The sequence below is a fragment of the Astatotilapia calliptera genome, chromosome 23, assembly GCF_900246225.1.
Source record: "Astatotilapia calliptera chromosome 23, fAstCal1.2, whole genome shotgun sequence".
Taxonomy (NCBI): domain Eukaryota; kingdom Metazoa; phylum Chordata; class Actinopteri; order Cichliformes; family Cichlidae; genus Astatotilapia; species Astatotilapia calliptera.
In genome coordinates this window covers 6,903,959-6,920,224 of record NC_039323.1, presented here as the reverse complement: position 1 = coordinate 6,920,224, position 16,266 = coordinate 6,903,959, and the positions used below count along the sequence as shown (strand labels likewise).

Here is a 16,266-nt window from a genome sequence, read left to right as displayed (position 1 = left end):
ACTGGTTTGCACAATGATGAAAGTACAGTATGAATTCATTTAATGTTAACACATCCATTTCTGGTCTTTTACATACAAATTTGAAATTTGTACATTTGAAATCGACGTCAACATCTTACCATAGTCCTCATCCAAATACTCAAGTCTCTCTGAGGGGTACTGAGAATCTGCTATCTCCTCATACTCCTCCACCATGCTGGTACCAAACACCCTACACAACACAAAAAAAAAAAACAATACGTTACACAAACAGACCTACAGAAAAGGTCAAGACTTGAAATTACCACACAGCGGAGGCAGTGGAATTTTTTGATGCAGCTCTAAGAAAACAATGCCAGTTGAGCACATTTTGAGATAAAAGATAAAAACTCACGGAAACTGAACAATGTGTTGGATATGGACGCACAAGTGATGACTGTATATAAGAAGTACCATCTGAGGGAAATTAACTTAAAAAAAAAAAAACACCAAAACAATCTTTTTTTTGTTTCTTTTTTTTTTTAAATTCCTTTTTTTCCCTTATTGTGATTGTGCAGTTAAAGTCTTTAAAGTGGACATTCTTAAGGAACCCTCATCATCAGACTCACTGTGCAAGAAAAGGCATTTTAGCTGTGTTACAACATTCAGAATTTAATCTAAAACAACAACAACAACTATTAAGGTGGTGCCTAATAAGTAAACAACAAAATCTAATCATAACAGACCTTTCATGATATAGCGGCGCTCCTGTAATTACAGCTGCCTGGATAACAATTTGCATTGATGTAATAAAATCAAAGTGTTTGTTTGTCAACACTGCTTATGATAAAGGCGGTTGTGTTTTAAAAGACAGATTCCAGAAACTTTCAAGATCTAATTAAGTAAACTGGAACAAGACAAGACGATAAGACTGTTCTTCTTCTAATTCTTCTTCTTCAAAAAAAGGAATGGCATAACTGTTAGAAAATATTAACTTTTATTTGGTTTTATTAAATAGTGCTTCTTACAATTTGCATAATTTACCCAATCGCACAAGCACTTTTTCCTATGCTTTTTCTATATAAACGCATTGTAAAACAGTTGTGGTTAGCATCCTGCCCAAGGATAGCTGCCATGCAGAGCCAGGAAGCAGCTAGGGATCGAACCACCAACCTCCCAATTAGTAGATGAGCTACAGCCACCCATGGGTTGATAAGATTAGAGAAAGGTCTAGAAAGATAAAGGAAATTCTTTAACTTACCTGATAAGACTGAGGGGACAGAAGTGTTCAGATCCGAAATGAGAGAGAAGTTCAACCTGCAGGTACAATAGTTAAGCTATTAAACAGTATAAAAATATGCACAACTCCATGAACCCACAACCCACCAAATTAGTAGAACTGCCAAGCTTTGACAGTTTGTGCATGTTTTACTTGTTTATTATCCACATGCATTAAAGATGAAACTCTACTCGCCCATTTGAGTATACAAAAAATAAAAGTGTTCTTATTTCAGCCCATTATAACCTCTGACAGAAAGAGAAGAGTGCTAACCTTTATGTACTTGATGAACATCTGATGCGAGAAGAAGACAAAGAGAAGGAGAGAGAAATAAAACAAGAAAAAGAAATCAGTAAGAGCTGATTCAAGCTACAAGGAAGTCAAGAATCTGTGTACGGTTCAGCTCTCTTCTACGACACACACACAGCTGATATATGCAAGATCACCATTCTGCAACAGAACACAGGCAAGACACTAAACAGATGTTTCTAATGAGCTGCAAGAAAGACACAAGCAAGACTGAGGGAAAGACAGACAGACTTACAGGCTCACTACTCATTAAAAAAAGAAGAAAAAAAAAAAAAGAATAAGATGCTCAGGAAGTAGAAACTAAAAATAGATGAAGCTGAAATCTAAAAAAAACAAAAAAAAAAACAAGTTTATGTAATAGAAACAAAACTGGTTCAGAATAGATGTGAATCAACAGTAAGCTCCTACACAAAACACCCACGAGTTACATAAAAAAGGATAATTATCCAAGTATTAATCACCTGCTTAACAAGTCTACACTGAATATTTATTGGCAAAAGTGATTGTAAGGAAAGAGACCGTTTAGAAGAGCACCGATTTAGATCACACTTTCAAACCCATTTTTATAGATAATAATGGGCTGTTGTGTGAAAGCTCACAGACATAACTACATAGCCAACCTTTAACACACTTAATCAGAAAGAAGCAGATTTCATAAATACAATGGACAACAAATTTCCTTAGGAGGCTATGTGTATGACAAAAAAGAAAAAAATGATAATAAAGTGATATCCATCGATGAACACCTTGCTTTGTTTGTTACGCTGCAATTTAAGCAGAAATGAGGCACATCTGGTTTGACTTACGGATGGAGACAGAATCCCAGATATGGGAGCATTTAGGAATCTGAACCATGAGCGTAGGGACAAAAATTATTTTAATGCTTCTTGTCTGTTTAGTTTTCCTTAACATTCAGTGGCAAACCTAATGTTTAACCATCTGAAATTTAAATTCATTTTAGTGGAAACTACTGTAAGCGCCCTGAAAAAGGATCACGGCTTAATATAAACTCTAGCGTGATGTAAGTACAATCCACACAGTCCAAGACGGCCAGTCGTGACGCTCACATGTTAAATACAATCAAAACAGTCGTCGAGTTCCTCTACTATGCAATTCTCACATGTAAACAGTTACGCCCTCACAGTCACCATAATTTAGCTATTCAAAAGATGACTGCCCTGATGTCATCAGTAACTTTCTATTAAGTCACAAGACACTCCCTGGACCTACACCTTTAACTTCTGTATATAACCATGTCAGTATGTGTGTATATCCATGTCTAAGATTTCTAATATACCACTGAAAATGGGGACATTTTATGTATACTTTATGATATGTTATTATTCTATCTGCAAGTAAACAGGAGTACCTTCACATATTTAGCATAAAGCTGTTCATCTAGTGGGAAGCTCTGGACTATCCGTTCATCGCGAGCATGGAAAGTTCCCAGCTTTACCCACTTGTTGGTAGGATATCTGCAACAGAGAGAGGGGAAACGTACGATGTGAATGTGAGGAAGATCGATTTTGTAACATGTCATCTGGCATGACCTCACAGGGTGGATACAAATGTCATTATATTCATGCCATGTCTAAGAGTGGCAATTATCGGCATTATGGAGCAAGACAGCGCTAGATATAAATCTTTAACAAAGACAACACAAGCCCTGACTGCACTAAATTTAGAGGTGATAATACTAGGGGACAAAAATGAATGCAAAACTGGTTAAGAAACTGCTTTAATTATAGAGTACTGGCTTTCCCCTCATCTCTAAATGGGTTATGGTGGAAACTTGTCAGTTTCTTGCTAATATTGTAGGACCTTTACCTTACAATATAAAGAGCTGTAAGGCAACTGTTGTGAACTGGTGATATATATATACCACCAGTTCACAACTGACTTCTTCTAGGAGGAACTGAATATGATCCAGCCAGTGATGATAGAAAGAAAAGTACTTGATTAAAAAAACAACTAACAAACAAAAAACATTTAATATTAATCTATTATGAGCAAAAAATAACAAAAAAAAATTATGCAAAACTATTGTGAAACTTTATTTAGCCACAGTGCAAGTTTGGAAATGGGAAACATGAAAGGTCTCTATATGCTTAAGTTGGTAACCACTATGTATGTCCTTAGCTAAAAATAAATAAATAATAAAAATTTGGTTTTTAATATTTTTTAGTGACACATTGAGCTTTCCTCTTCCTTCGCTCATCTACTGACTTTTAATTTCATGTGGAAATGAACTGAAAATATACTACTTTCTATACAACACTAGAAATGTAGATGCAAGGCCTATGCAAATCATTTGAGCAGGTTAGTGCAGCTACGCAGCTTGTGAGATGCGTGTTTGTGGGACGGCTTGAGCCTTGCTGCAGCGGTACATAATTTCGTTTTTGGCATGGTGCCTGTTTGTTTCAGTTTTTTCCCCCTACACCTGAGGCGCATGGCTGTCAGCAAAACTGACAGTAAAAAGATCTGTTGATAGTCATACTGACGTAGCAATAAGCAACATTACATAACTGAGTTTGTGGTATTAAAGGGTGGGCTTTAAATGAATGTTAGTCCTAACAGAATCCCAGTGTGGACAAAAGTATTATGTCAGTAATTTAAAAGAACATATGAAGCTTTGTGGTTACTATTTTTCACTGCTTGTCAATGCAAATACTACAAATATCATGGTTAAGATAACGAAATGAGATTAAAAAAAAAAATAAATAAAATAAAAATTTAAAAATCGATGCATGAACATGCCATTATGAACAGGGGAAGTAAATGGTGTGGCATGGGGCTTACAGAGCTTTGTCTGCTATAACTGTCTGACAGCATGCTGAGTGTAGTTTTTCAATTGCACACTAGCTTAAAAGGACAAAAAAAACAAACAAACAAAAAAAAAAAAAACAAGTGAATACCTGTCACTGATGGAAACTAGAAAGTCTTTGGGTGTAGATGAGAAAAGCTCAAAGTTTGCAATGTCCAACTGCTTCACTTGAATAGGCTCACAGAGTTCTATCACAAACCTGTAGAGAAGCAAAAAAAAACCAAAAACAAAAAAATAATAATTATTATAAAACTTTTAAAGCTAAAAATTGGGCTCAGTTAAACCCCACCATTATTGTGGGACCCACCAAATTTTGTTGCTGCATGGATTCAGCATGTATAAGTCCATATTCTCCATGAGAATAGCAGACGTGCTCTGAAAGAAGAAAAAAAGTTGAATTAAAATCCTACCATCACCCCAACATTGTTAATCTTGCTTGTTTCCTTATACAATTGCAGTCAAAATGTGACAAAAATTGTTTCATGCGTGCTTAGATGTCTGGTCTCAGCTTAAATGCTAAGCGAACAAGTATAAAGTCATTTGACACATCTGTTGACACATAATGACAGCATTACGTGAGGATTCGCGTTTGTGTGTAGGCGGCAGAGCGTGATGTGCGACTAACCTTGGCCTCACTGTTGGCAGAGAGTATCTTGGCTCCACACTCTACAGAAGCGTAGTTATTCTTGAAGTTTTTCTGGACCTTCTTTGTTGGATGGGGGCTGCTGCTGGTTGAGGTATGGAGAGACTGACCTGGACAGAGAAAGCACTACATTAGGTCTTTTCGAGAGCCTTGAAAATGAGTGGTGCCAAACCGCAAAGAATAGACATATTGCACAACATGCATAAACACATGCTCCACTGACTGCTGCACACAGTGTGCATAGCGTGAAAAGGAAGGGGAAAAAAGAAGGAAGCTATACAGGAACAGAACATAAGGAAGGATGCAACCGAGAAAAGACGCAGCATACAAACGGGTAGCAAGTAGTCTTCTTTACAGAAGCAATGGCATAAACATGTTGTGTCACAGTCAGATTAACATCAGCAAGCTATTTTTGAGGTGCCTGAACCCAAACTTAAACAAGAACTTAGTTGTTCATGTGACGTGTCTCTAGTCATCCCTGTACGAGCTGTCTCGTGTCTGTACAATAAATCCACATACTTTTCTCCTTTTCCACCTCCATGACTTGCTTCTTCCATTCATCAAAGGTAGGGATGTCCTCTTTGCTGGGCACAGAGGGATCAGTCTCCCTGGGAGCGTTTGTTTCCCCTGTCTGAAACATACACACATATCCAGAATGTAAATATCAGACACCAAAAAAATATGCAAAAATATTTACATGGTGGAAGAAGTGAACCTTGAATTTCTGTTAACAAGGTTAGTTGGCATCAGTGACTCACTAAGCAAGTACCTTATTATAAAAGCATAGCATGTGGTAGAACAACTAAAAGATGCCCATCCTCTATTCGTGGTAGTAAAGCTAGCCCGTGGTGACTGAAGCACTGAGATGCACTGAGCTGTGATTAATATTTTGATGGATTATGTAAGTGCCCCTTTGAGCCTCACAAGACAGCCTGATTCTGAAAATCCACAACTCAGACAGCCTCTTATGTAAAACACCCTAACAGCCCAACAAGAGTCATTGCCAGCCACATACAGATTAGTCATCAGATCTCAGCTCCAAATCAGCAAAATGAGGTACAAATACACTATGAACACAAGCCCTCCCGTCCTCCGAAACTAAATACTTTCCCCAGATACAATCGTCCTTCAACCATGAAAAAGCAACTGACAGCAGGCTGACTCAACATTTTCAAACTGAAACATTCAAATGTTGCCCTTTGCTAGAACAGATGTGCATGCTGAATATTTATAATGTTCATGGCCACCTAGACGGCAGGTTTCGGAAAGTTTTGCAGTCTGTGCGGACAGGTGGACTTACTCAGCCTCAGGCCACCGATCTTATTATATCCAAGCTCAGTGCTCATGTCGTTGCAGTTGTTCCAAAATAATCTTCTCCCTCAGATCATATTTCAGGAACATCTCACCTGAAATAAGGACGTTGACTGTACCTTGGTCTAAGTTTTTTCTCCCACCACGTGTCCAACTGTCAAATTTTCCATCATGATACCAGCAGTTTTGTAATGCCTCAAGCCATATGCTACATGCGATTTGCTTCTTTCACAACAGAAATAACAATTCCCAAACACCACAAAGCCTCTAACCTGCTGTTTTTTGTGTTGGTGGTGTGAGGTGTTGCCCACTTGTTCCAAAACAGACAGCCCATCTTCGAGCACCTCACGCTGCTCTTGTTCCTGGTCCACTAGGCCTGGAGTCGACTGAATTTCTGTTTCAGGACCAGAGCTGTGCCTCTGATCTGTCTGCTGGTCCTCTGTGACAGCCTCATCCATGCTACATCACAGAGAGGGGACCAATGTGGAGTAGAGGGAACAGAAAGAAATGGACAGGGGAAGAATAAAGGAACAGAAGGGCATGGAATAAATATAAGTTTAAGGCTATGTCAAATATGTGAGTTAAAAAAAATAATAACAAAATTTAATTTGACGTTTTTTGTTGTTTTTTTTTTTAAATCCTTGGTTGGAGCAGGCAAAACAAAGAAGGGAAATTTTAAAAGAAAAAAGAAAAAAAAAAAAAGCAACATTAAGTAGAGAGCAAGGCCAGCGGTCGACGGTTGGGCACAGCAGAGAGGTGTAGCTTGTACCTTCATTATCAGTCTCTGTGCTTTGATTGGCTTCTGGTGGTTAGAAACTCACCTGAGGAGAGGGCTGCCAAAAGGGGAGCTTTCACAGGTTGCCAGTTCGGGGGGAATGACCCCGCACTGTGAATCAGAGTGCTCAGCAAAGACAAAGCTGTCTACTGGGAATTCATCTCCTGCACTGGCAACCCGCACTGCACTGAGGGAAAGAAAGGACATGGCGTTTACCACACCTCCTTACACTGGGGAAGGTAGACAGGAGGGTAGGGTGGAGGGTAGGGTGGGGGAGAGGGCGGGATGGGGACAATGGGGAGGAGATAAATGACACAGAGGCATGAGAGCGGGAGGGAGAGAAAAGGAAGAGGGGGGCAGAGTGGTTGGCTGCTGCTGGTGGCTAGCTGATTAGGACTTGAAATGCTGATTGAAATGCCCCAGCTCTGAATACAGAAGATACCATGGGAAGGACATGTTGTTGTTGTAGGAGATATTTAGACTAATCTGGGTCAAAGTTCCAGGTCCATAGGGATGATTCTCTTTATTTTTTTTAAACTTCCATTACAAAAACCATTAGAAAATAAATAAACAGTCCCTTGCTCCAGCACAATGCTCCATGAAAAATAACTGAAACATCCATGGGGTCAGATCTTCTTTAGACTCATCTTCTAGTGTGTGATGAGTCACTTTGCGTAAATAATTGTGAAGAAAAAGCAACTGAGGGAAACATAAGTCAAACAAAAATACCAAAACACATTTGCAATGTCTGACATGACAATAGTGGCACTGAAACGGATTACGTTAGACCTGGACTGTCATGAAATTGGCTTTAACCTTAAGAAGAACAACATGTTCTATGTTTTGTTTTTTTTAGCGATGTAGGGTTAGAAATTCAGTTCTCCAATTTCAGTTTTGTGGTTATAGCCAACTTCTCTTGAAAGACACCAGATCATTGGCTTGATGAAGTGAATCTGAGCTTACCCTGTGTGGGTCAGCCCAGCACTCTGTGAGGTAGGTTTGTTTTCAGCTTCATCGGGGGATGTGTCTGGGTTTGAGTCTAGATTGGGAATTGGTTCACTTGAAGTCTCTGCTGGGGTATCTGTGGTCACTTGGCCCTGTGCTGGAACTGGTTCTGGAGTGGCGAGCACTGGGGCATCATGGTCGTGGTCCTGTGTGTGAATCTGCAGGCCCAAGTCAGCCTGGGGATCTGGGGTAGGTTCTGGCTCAGGGGCAACAGGTACAGTATCCGACTCTGGGTCTAGCTTTGTCTCTTCCTCTCCAGCTTCTTGTGGCTTCACAGTCTGGTAACAGAAGAAAAAGTACATTTCTGATTAGGGCTGTTCGACATAACGACATATATCGGATGACGATATAAAAACATCTACAGTTTCATTTTACGCTATCGTTTGTTTCGTGGTGTCGCAAAATAAACGTTTACGGCAATATTTTTTCATCGTTTTGATAGTCACCGTAGTGGTTATATTTATTTCTTAAAGTTCTCTCTTTCTCTTATATTTAATATAACCACACTTCAGACGGACAAGCGCCTGTTTTTAATGCGTTGTCGTTAGCAACAACGACGGTAAAACCATCGCTGTCCGCTTGTTTATTTTCCACATAAACCCTTCACAATAAAGCTCAAGATCCTGTTGAGACTTTTCAAAATAAACTGAATCACGTGAAAGAGTATGCAGAGTATCTACGGATGAGAAGCAAAAAATAGCAGTCAGGTGCTAAAATAAATAAATAAATATATAAATAAATAAACCTTAGACTCAAACGTTAGAACATGCTCTTCCCCGCAGCACGTCGTGTAATAAATACTCAAAGAAAATGGCTGCCTTTACAACTTATGTCTAAAAAAAAATAAATATAGTTTCATGCATCGGTTAAAACACTTGACTCCAGCTACATGACGCCCAGCTGGAAACACTTCACGCAAGTCGAGCTGCCCGAGATTCACAGAATTTACAGAAAATGTTAAATTTTTGTGATTTATATAGTTATCGGACGATAGATGTATTATATCGGGATATGAGGTTTTGGTCATATCGCACAGCCCTATTTCTGATGCAATTTAACTGCTCACCTAGATCAGTGCCATCAGATTAAGATCAACATTATTTATCATTTTCCTTTTCCAGTTCATGTGTTTGTGTCCCACATACATAATATACTTTTAAGAGTTTATGGTGCACACTTAAAAGCTGAGCTCTGCCTCACACTCCACCTTTAAGGTATTTACAACCTCAATTTCCCTTTTTATATTGACACTTTTTTTTTTTTTTTTTTTTAAAGCCTGCCTTAGTATCCTGTTCACTGTAACTTAACTTTTTGAGCGATACTCTGGAAAACTTCCAATAACTGATGTGTCTTTTTACCTCTTCATGGTGTATGCTCTGTTTTTGTAGTTTCTCTCGTGCTGCTCTCTCGGTTTCTAGCCCCATATCGTATGATGTGTGTGTCTTCCACTCTTCCACCACCTAGGAGAAAATGAATAATAAGAACACAGGATAAGAAATACAAGTTAATGACATTACTGGCATTGTTACTAGATTGAGTTTTATTCTAAAAATTAGTTTTTTTGTATGTAAAAATGTCAAAAGCAAAAGGTCTTTCCACCTCCTGATGTGAAAAAGCCTTTTGTCGATGGACAAAGGCAACATTATAAGGCTAATGACTGACTGCCAGGGCTGCTGGCAGAGCTGTTTGTTGTTGGACCTCAAACAATGATTCTTTTTCTTCTGTGCCCACAAATGCATACCAAAACTCATTCACTTCCCCAAATTATCATTCATTTCTGATACTCACTGACACATGAATACAGAGAAGCATTTCAAATGTTTTTAAAAGTGAGGCGATCTACAATTTTCCTCGTCCTACTTCGAATGGCTGCAATGACATTGACACACTTTGTATGAACTACTTTCAGTTTAGACAATATTTAGCCATGAAAGCCTGAGAAAACATGTAGCGCTTTGAACCCATAGGGCAGGTCCTAACCTAAATCACATCAACCTCTATGACTGATTCTGCAGAGCAGACCAGGTTCTGACTGCGTGTAACTGGGCTGGTTACTCAGCTTACTGAGTTACTCAGAGTAACCATTTACCTGGATTTGGTTCCACTTTTTGTCTATTTTTTTCTCTCCAAAATGCAGTGTCATAACCATCGATTATTGTCTGCCAACTACTCAGATTGTCATTTTATTAATCTTATCAACATTTGATGGTGGCAGATGGAACAGGAAGTCTTGGCCTGGATAGCCACTGACTACACTTTGGATAGTCTCAGGAAGCTATTTTTTAATGTGTTCCCAGATAAAGTCTTCTGGTTCTCTTTGTGCTTGTTAAGTCTGATGTAATTAGCTATTTTCAGATCCAAATACTCTTTTGTTTGCCTTAAGCAAAGATGTTCAGAGGTACCATTCATGTTTAAAAACAGCCCAGATTCACTAAACTCCATTAAAGTGATCAGCTGAGCCGTTCTTCCAGATGTTAGAAGGTATTGGTAAGCTATAGTTACCTAGTTGATGTATAAAGATGGGTTGTGATTGATGTAAAGAAGAAAAAAGTAAATACTAGAAAGATTTTGGAGGGTTTTACACTAGTTGACACATTTATCTGCCACTCAACAGCTAGCTGGGTATCTTTAGGCTATTATAAACATCGCAACACTGGCAAAGTATTAATTGAAATACAGCACTTGTGAGCCATCAGATCACAGGAAGAAGATAAAGAAAATAGGCAATAAAAGCTCAGAGTGTCTGATATGATCCTACCCAAAAATATATACAATTATTAATTGCTGGAGGGATACTTCGAAAATGCTCCCTAACCTTATTTGTAAAACAGGAATTTTAGTTGGGCAGACAGTGATCCACTTCTGACGGACCAACATATTGGTCTCCAGGATATCAGTGAGTTTTTAAGCACTTAAGCACTTAAAGGTGTACTCCATTTAAACACTGCTAATTGAAGACTTTCCTACTCAGAACAGCAGGTCACTGAAATAACAAGAACCTTAGCCAAAAAAAGAAGGGCCTTGGAGCGCAAAACTGGATCAATAGGTGCCAACTTAGCAAACACACCAGCCCATTTTTCGTCAACGTTTACTGGGTCACTAAAGTTCATGACCCAACTCGGTGTTAAGATGACCGTTTCTGTTTTTCACATTAAGAACGATTATACAGGTCTCCAAATTGTAATCGGTTACAGTCAAAAGCTGAGATACATGAAAAGGCCAGAACTTCTACACACCTTGTTTTGCGTGGAGTCCTGCTCCTGCTCGAGGCCATCAGGATCTTTCTCCTGTCGAGGCTGACCTGAGCCAGACAAGCTCTGCTCTGAACAATAGACATGTTGACTAGGGTACCTGAAAGACAAACAAGAGAAGATTTGTTAGAACATTTATAAGCCTTTGTACACACACACACATTTAAAAAACAAACAAACAAAACAAGGATTACTATAGAAATACTTAGGCTAGCCTAAGTAGCCTTGGGGGAAAGAGCCACTCACACAGTTAATTAAAGCACTGACTATAGGAGAACAAAGAAAGCTTCGAGTACAGGAGAGCAAAAGTAGAGATTCAAAACAAGGGCTAAAACCAAAGGAAGGAGTCCACATTAAGTTACAAGGAGAGAGAGACAGGAACAGAATTGCATGAACAAAACAGGGTAAACCAAATTCCTTTTGTCATGTGTATTCTTATAAGCTGCTCAAGGCAAACTATTTTCTTTGATTCAAATTTGGCTTAGGATATTGCTGTAATTCTTTTAGCCATCTGAAAGTCAAGTGAAAAAAAAAAAGTGTAGCCTGAGCACTTTCTGCACTGCTTCTTCACGTATCTTGTTGTCAAACTACTAATGCCTATCAATTTAAACACGCAGGTGTTCTACACCAGCTGTTCTGAAAATTTCGCTAATTCGTAGCTCTTAATGGTGTCGCATTAAATCACCGACTGTGAGGAGAATAAAAGTACTTTTACTGAATTGACAAAGTTGCAAAGACACACACTATTGTGGGTTTTTTTTTTGTTTTTGTTTTTTTTTTTTTTTAAATTACACAAGTTTCATACTTCAGGTGAAATGAGCATTTTGTGAGATATTGAGATTCCCATGACTCGCGGTTATGTTCACCAACTTCCACCAACCTGCAGCGTGTTCAAACTCACATGATCTCAAAAATTACTGGGGTGGGGTGTGTGTGTGCGCGTGCGAGTGGTGGTGGGGGGGCACGTTAACCTTATATCAAATGAATGTCAACTTCAACAGTAAGTTAATAAAAAGGAGATCAAACAAGGATGGAAAGGTTATGAAACCACAAGACCAGAGCTAATAAAAGGCAAACAAAGCAAGAGACCGAACAAAGAAACAAGGCAGGGAGGCGGGAAAGATAGGCACAACTGTTTCTCAGTTATTACTATATTAGTGGAGTAGAAATGAAAAGAATCAGAATCAGAATCAGAATGGGTTTATTGCCAGATGTTGAGGTTTACAACATTAGGAATTTGCTGCGGTGCTTCAGTGCAAACAATAAGAATTAAAGTGCTATGTAGAAAGAAAGATTATGTGCATGAGATATACATGAGATATATACATGAGAATAAGAATTAAGAGTGCTACGTAGAAGGATATATACATGAGTGCAGGTGGTGATCAGTGCCAGACATGAAATGATGCAGTGACACAGCGTAGGGTCATGTGTGAGTGGCGGGGACAGTCATGTGGTTATTGTTCATGTGTCCAACAGCAGAGGGGAAGAAACTGTTCTTGTGGCGAGAGGTTCTGGTGCGAATGGACCGGAGCCTCCTGCCTGAGGGGAGCAGGTCAAACAGACTGTGTCCAGGGTGAGAAGGGTCAGCTGAGATCCGGGCTGCACGCCGCAGTGTCCTGGAGGTGTACAGGTCCTGCAGAGATGGGAGTCTGCAGCCAATCACCTTCTCAGCAGAGCGCACAACACGCTGCAGTCTCTGTTTGTCCCTGATAGTGGCTCCAGCGTACCACACGGTGATGGAGGAGGTGAGGATGGACTCGATGATTGCAGTGTAGAATTGCATCATCGTCCGTGTTGGCAGGTTGAATTTCTTCAGCTGCCTCAGGAAGTACATCCTCTGCTGGGCTTTCTTGATGACGGAGGTGATGGTGGGCTCCCACTTCAGGTCCTGGGTGATGGTGGTACCCAGGAAGCGGAATGAGTCTACAGAGGTGATGGGGGTGTCAGTCAGGATGATGGGGGGGAGTGGGCCTGTGTGCTTCCTGAAGTCCACAATAATCTCCACTGTCTTCTGGGCATTCAGCACCAGGTTGTTGTGGCTGCACCAGGACACCAGACGTTCAACCTCCCTCCTGTAGGCAGACTCGTCCCCGTCCGAGATGAGCCCAATGACGGTGGTGTCATCTGCGAACTTGATTAGCTTGACAGACTGGTGGGTGGAGGTGCAGCAGTTGGTGTACAGGGAGAAGAGCAGAGGAGAAAGAACACAGCCCTGAGGGGAGCCGGTGCTGATGGTCCGGGAGTCCGAGACATTCTTTCCCAGCCTCACGTGCTGCTTCCTGTCCGTCAGGAAGTCGGTGATCCACCGGCAGATGGGATCAGGCACATTCATCTGGGAAAGCTTGCCTCGGAGATGGTCTGGAAGGATGGTGTTGAAGGCAGAGCTGAAGTCCACAAACAGGATCCTGGCGTAGGTTCCTGGGGAGTCCAGATGCTGCAGGATGAAGTGTAGGGCCATGTTGATGGCGTCGTCTACAGACCTGTTGGCTCTATATGCAAACTGCAGGGGGTCCAGGAGGGGGGCCGTGAGGGTCTTGAGATGGGAGAGAACTAGGCGCTCAAATGACTTCATGACCACAGATGTCAGAGCCACGGGTCTGTAGTCATTTAGTCCAGTGATCCTAGGTTTCTTGGGGACAGGGATTATGGTAGAGGACTTGAAGCAGGCAGGCACATGACATGCAAAAGCAAAATGAAACAAGAGGTAGGTCTCAACTGTGTTAACAAGTTAACTTAAGCCATCTGTCAGTTAGTTGATATTATAACAGGGTGAACAAGTTAGTCAGCATACAGACTTTGAGCCATTCATTTGGCTTATAGATTTAGTTAAACTGAATGGCTTTAGCTTTAAAGAAAGAACTCACACATTTGGGAAGCAAAACAGAAAACTTAAACTGATTAAATAATTTAGTTCACGTCGGTGAAAAATCAACAAACCGTGTCAAAGCTTCCAATGTAAGAAACCACAATATGGAAACTGCCTGCTCATTTAAACTAGAGCTCATGTGCACTTATGAAAGTAAGCATACAAAGCTCAAACCTGAAGCATAAAAAACACCCATCAGTAACTGTTGCACAGACAGACAGAAAGACACAACTCTACTCGCAAGTGCCATGTGATCCTCAGGCTGAAACAGTTAGCCTTGAGTGCTCAAATGTCAGGAGAGAGCGAAGCACATGGACAATCATGTTAGCGCTCTGTCAGCCTGGCTGTCAGGAGTAAGGAGATGCACAGTGAGCAACATACGCAATCACTGACAGACAAGCATCTGTGCAAGTCAGTGTCCTGTCACTCAGAGAGCCCTGCCATCCGTATATTCTATGTTTGAAGAGACTAAATAGACAAGACCAAAAAAAACAAAAAAAAACAAAACAAAAAACATGAGAAGAACATCTTTTGAAAGCTTTGACCCCTCTAATATAATCATCTCGGGCACAGACATTCACCAAACCTTCTGTTTAGGAAGGTCAGGCAATAAGAAGCTGGCTTAAAGGGATGGTTAAATTAGATTGTTTCTCTTTCAGATATTAGAGAAACTGAGGTCTAGTGTCTTTGGTGGCAGGCCCGATATCATCAGGCGATATATGCTTTTTGCTGATTTATCAGTAACAGCATTCATCAAGTGTACACAAACACTTGATGCAGCAAAAACACAATCAGCAGATCTGAGCAGAGTTGGGCAGAGTGTAAATAATTACATAAATCTAAGGGAAATCTGTTCATGCTTTATGGTGATCGACTGAATTCTCACTTTAAAAGTGAACAAAATAAATCAAAAAAAAATTAACAAACCCACAATCAAATATCATTATCACATCAGTATAATAATAAAAATAATATCATTAAAAACAAATGCTATAGTCAGTCAGGCTCTACTGATGGGATTCACCAAGCCCCAGTATAACACGGCTGATGCCAACATTTGGTGATTTGATAAAGTGCTTTTTTTCCCCCCCTATAACTGAATAACATGTTATCTACAAGTCCTTACAAAAATAAATGCAACAAATTTAAAAGGGGATCAATTTAGTAATACAACAAAGCCATTGTTAATAAAGATGACTCAGTTTATTACAAAATGAATCACAGCCCAGTCTATGGTTTTACCCCAGTATATATATTGGGCAGAGGAGCAAAGTGTTATATCTGTGCCAGAGCTCAATTCTAAAGAGTATTAAACTCTAAAACCGAGGAATTAAATTTACTATTGGTTTAGAAACAGGTTGCTACACAAGCATATTTTAACCACATTTGTTAATTGTCATTTCATTTATTCAAGTACTACAGACATCTTATCTTGTTAAACAGAAACATTTATAGATCGCTCTTAAATTAAAGTCATACAGACTCATCGACTCTTTTGTATGTGGATTGTTCATGCTTACAAGCATAGCCATCTCCAAGCCAGCAAAAACCCTGACACAGCTGTCAAAATGAAATGATGAAATATGTGCACGAACGTATATGTGTTAACACCTCGTAGTGTAAGCGTTCCCCCAAAGGTGATAAAATGAGCCACAAAGCCAGAGGGGGAACCCTAAGAGCCAATCACTAGACAGACACTAAGGAGTAAATATGGAGCACAAGCTAATGTATCTTCCTGACTAAACTTAGATCCATAGCTTTAAGCTATTTTGTGTTGCGTTTCAAATGTCTCCTGTGACCCCTTATAACTCAAACACACATGAATGTAAAGGGAAGACCTCGTCCATTCAGTGACGTCACGATATTATGTAACAGACCATTAGCATATCTTGAGGTCAGCGTGGCATCCATGTATGCAACAGGGATGATTAATGGTTTTATCCTAAAATACTTTTAACTTCAATTTTAAACAAACATGAACGTTCATGAAAATATTGATTCGTTACCTAATAATCACGTGCTGACTAAAGAGCAGAAAAATC

The 16,266-nt window shown here is 39.8% G+C and overlaps 1 protein-coding gene across 5 annotated transcripts in view; it reads right to left on the bottom strand.

Moving 5' to 3' along the window:
• The window catches only part of suco (SUN domain containing ossification factor), a 42,616-nt gene that overhangs the window by 10,249 nt on the left and 16,101 nt on the right, over nucleotides 1-16,266 (bottom strand). For 3 of the 5 annotated variants that reach the window (XM_026160130.1, XM_026160134.1, XM_026160133.1), the window contains exons 2-13: nucleotides 11,341-11,455; nucleotides 9,463-9,564; nucleotides 8,063-8,382; nucleotides 6,597-6,783; nucleotides 5,533-5,644; nucleotides 4,996-5,123; nucleotides 4,678-4,745; nucleotides 4,462-4,569; nucleotides 2,916-3,021; nucleotides 1,511-1,531; nucleotides 1,220-1,275; nucleotides 120-211 (exon numbers count right to left, since the gene is read on the bottom strand). In XM_026160130.1, the coding sequence (XP_026015915.1) occupies nucleotides 120-211; nucleotides 1,220-1,275; nucleotides 1,511-1,531; nucleotides 2,916-3,021; nucleotides 4,462-4,569; nucleotides 4,678-4,745; nucleotides 4,996-5,123; nucleotides 5,533-5,644; nucleotides 6,597-6,783; nucleotides 8,063-8,382; nucleotides 9,463-9,564; nucleotides 11,341-11,455 (1,415 nt within the window). The other 2 variants (XM_026160131.1, XM_026160132.1) reach the window with 2 other exon arrangements.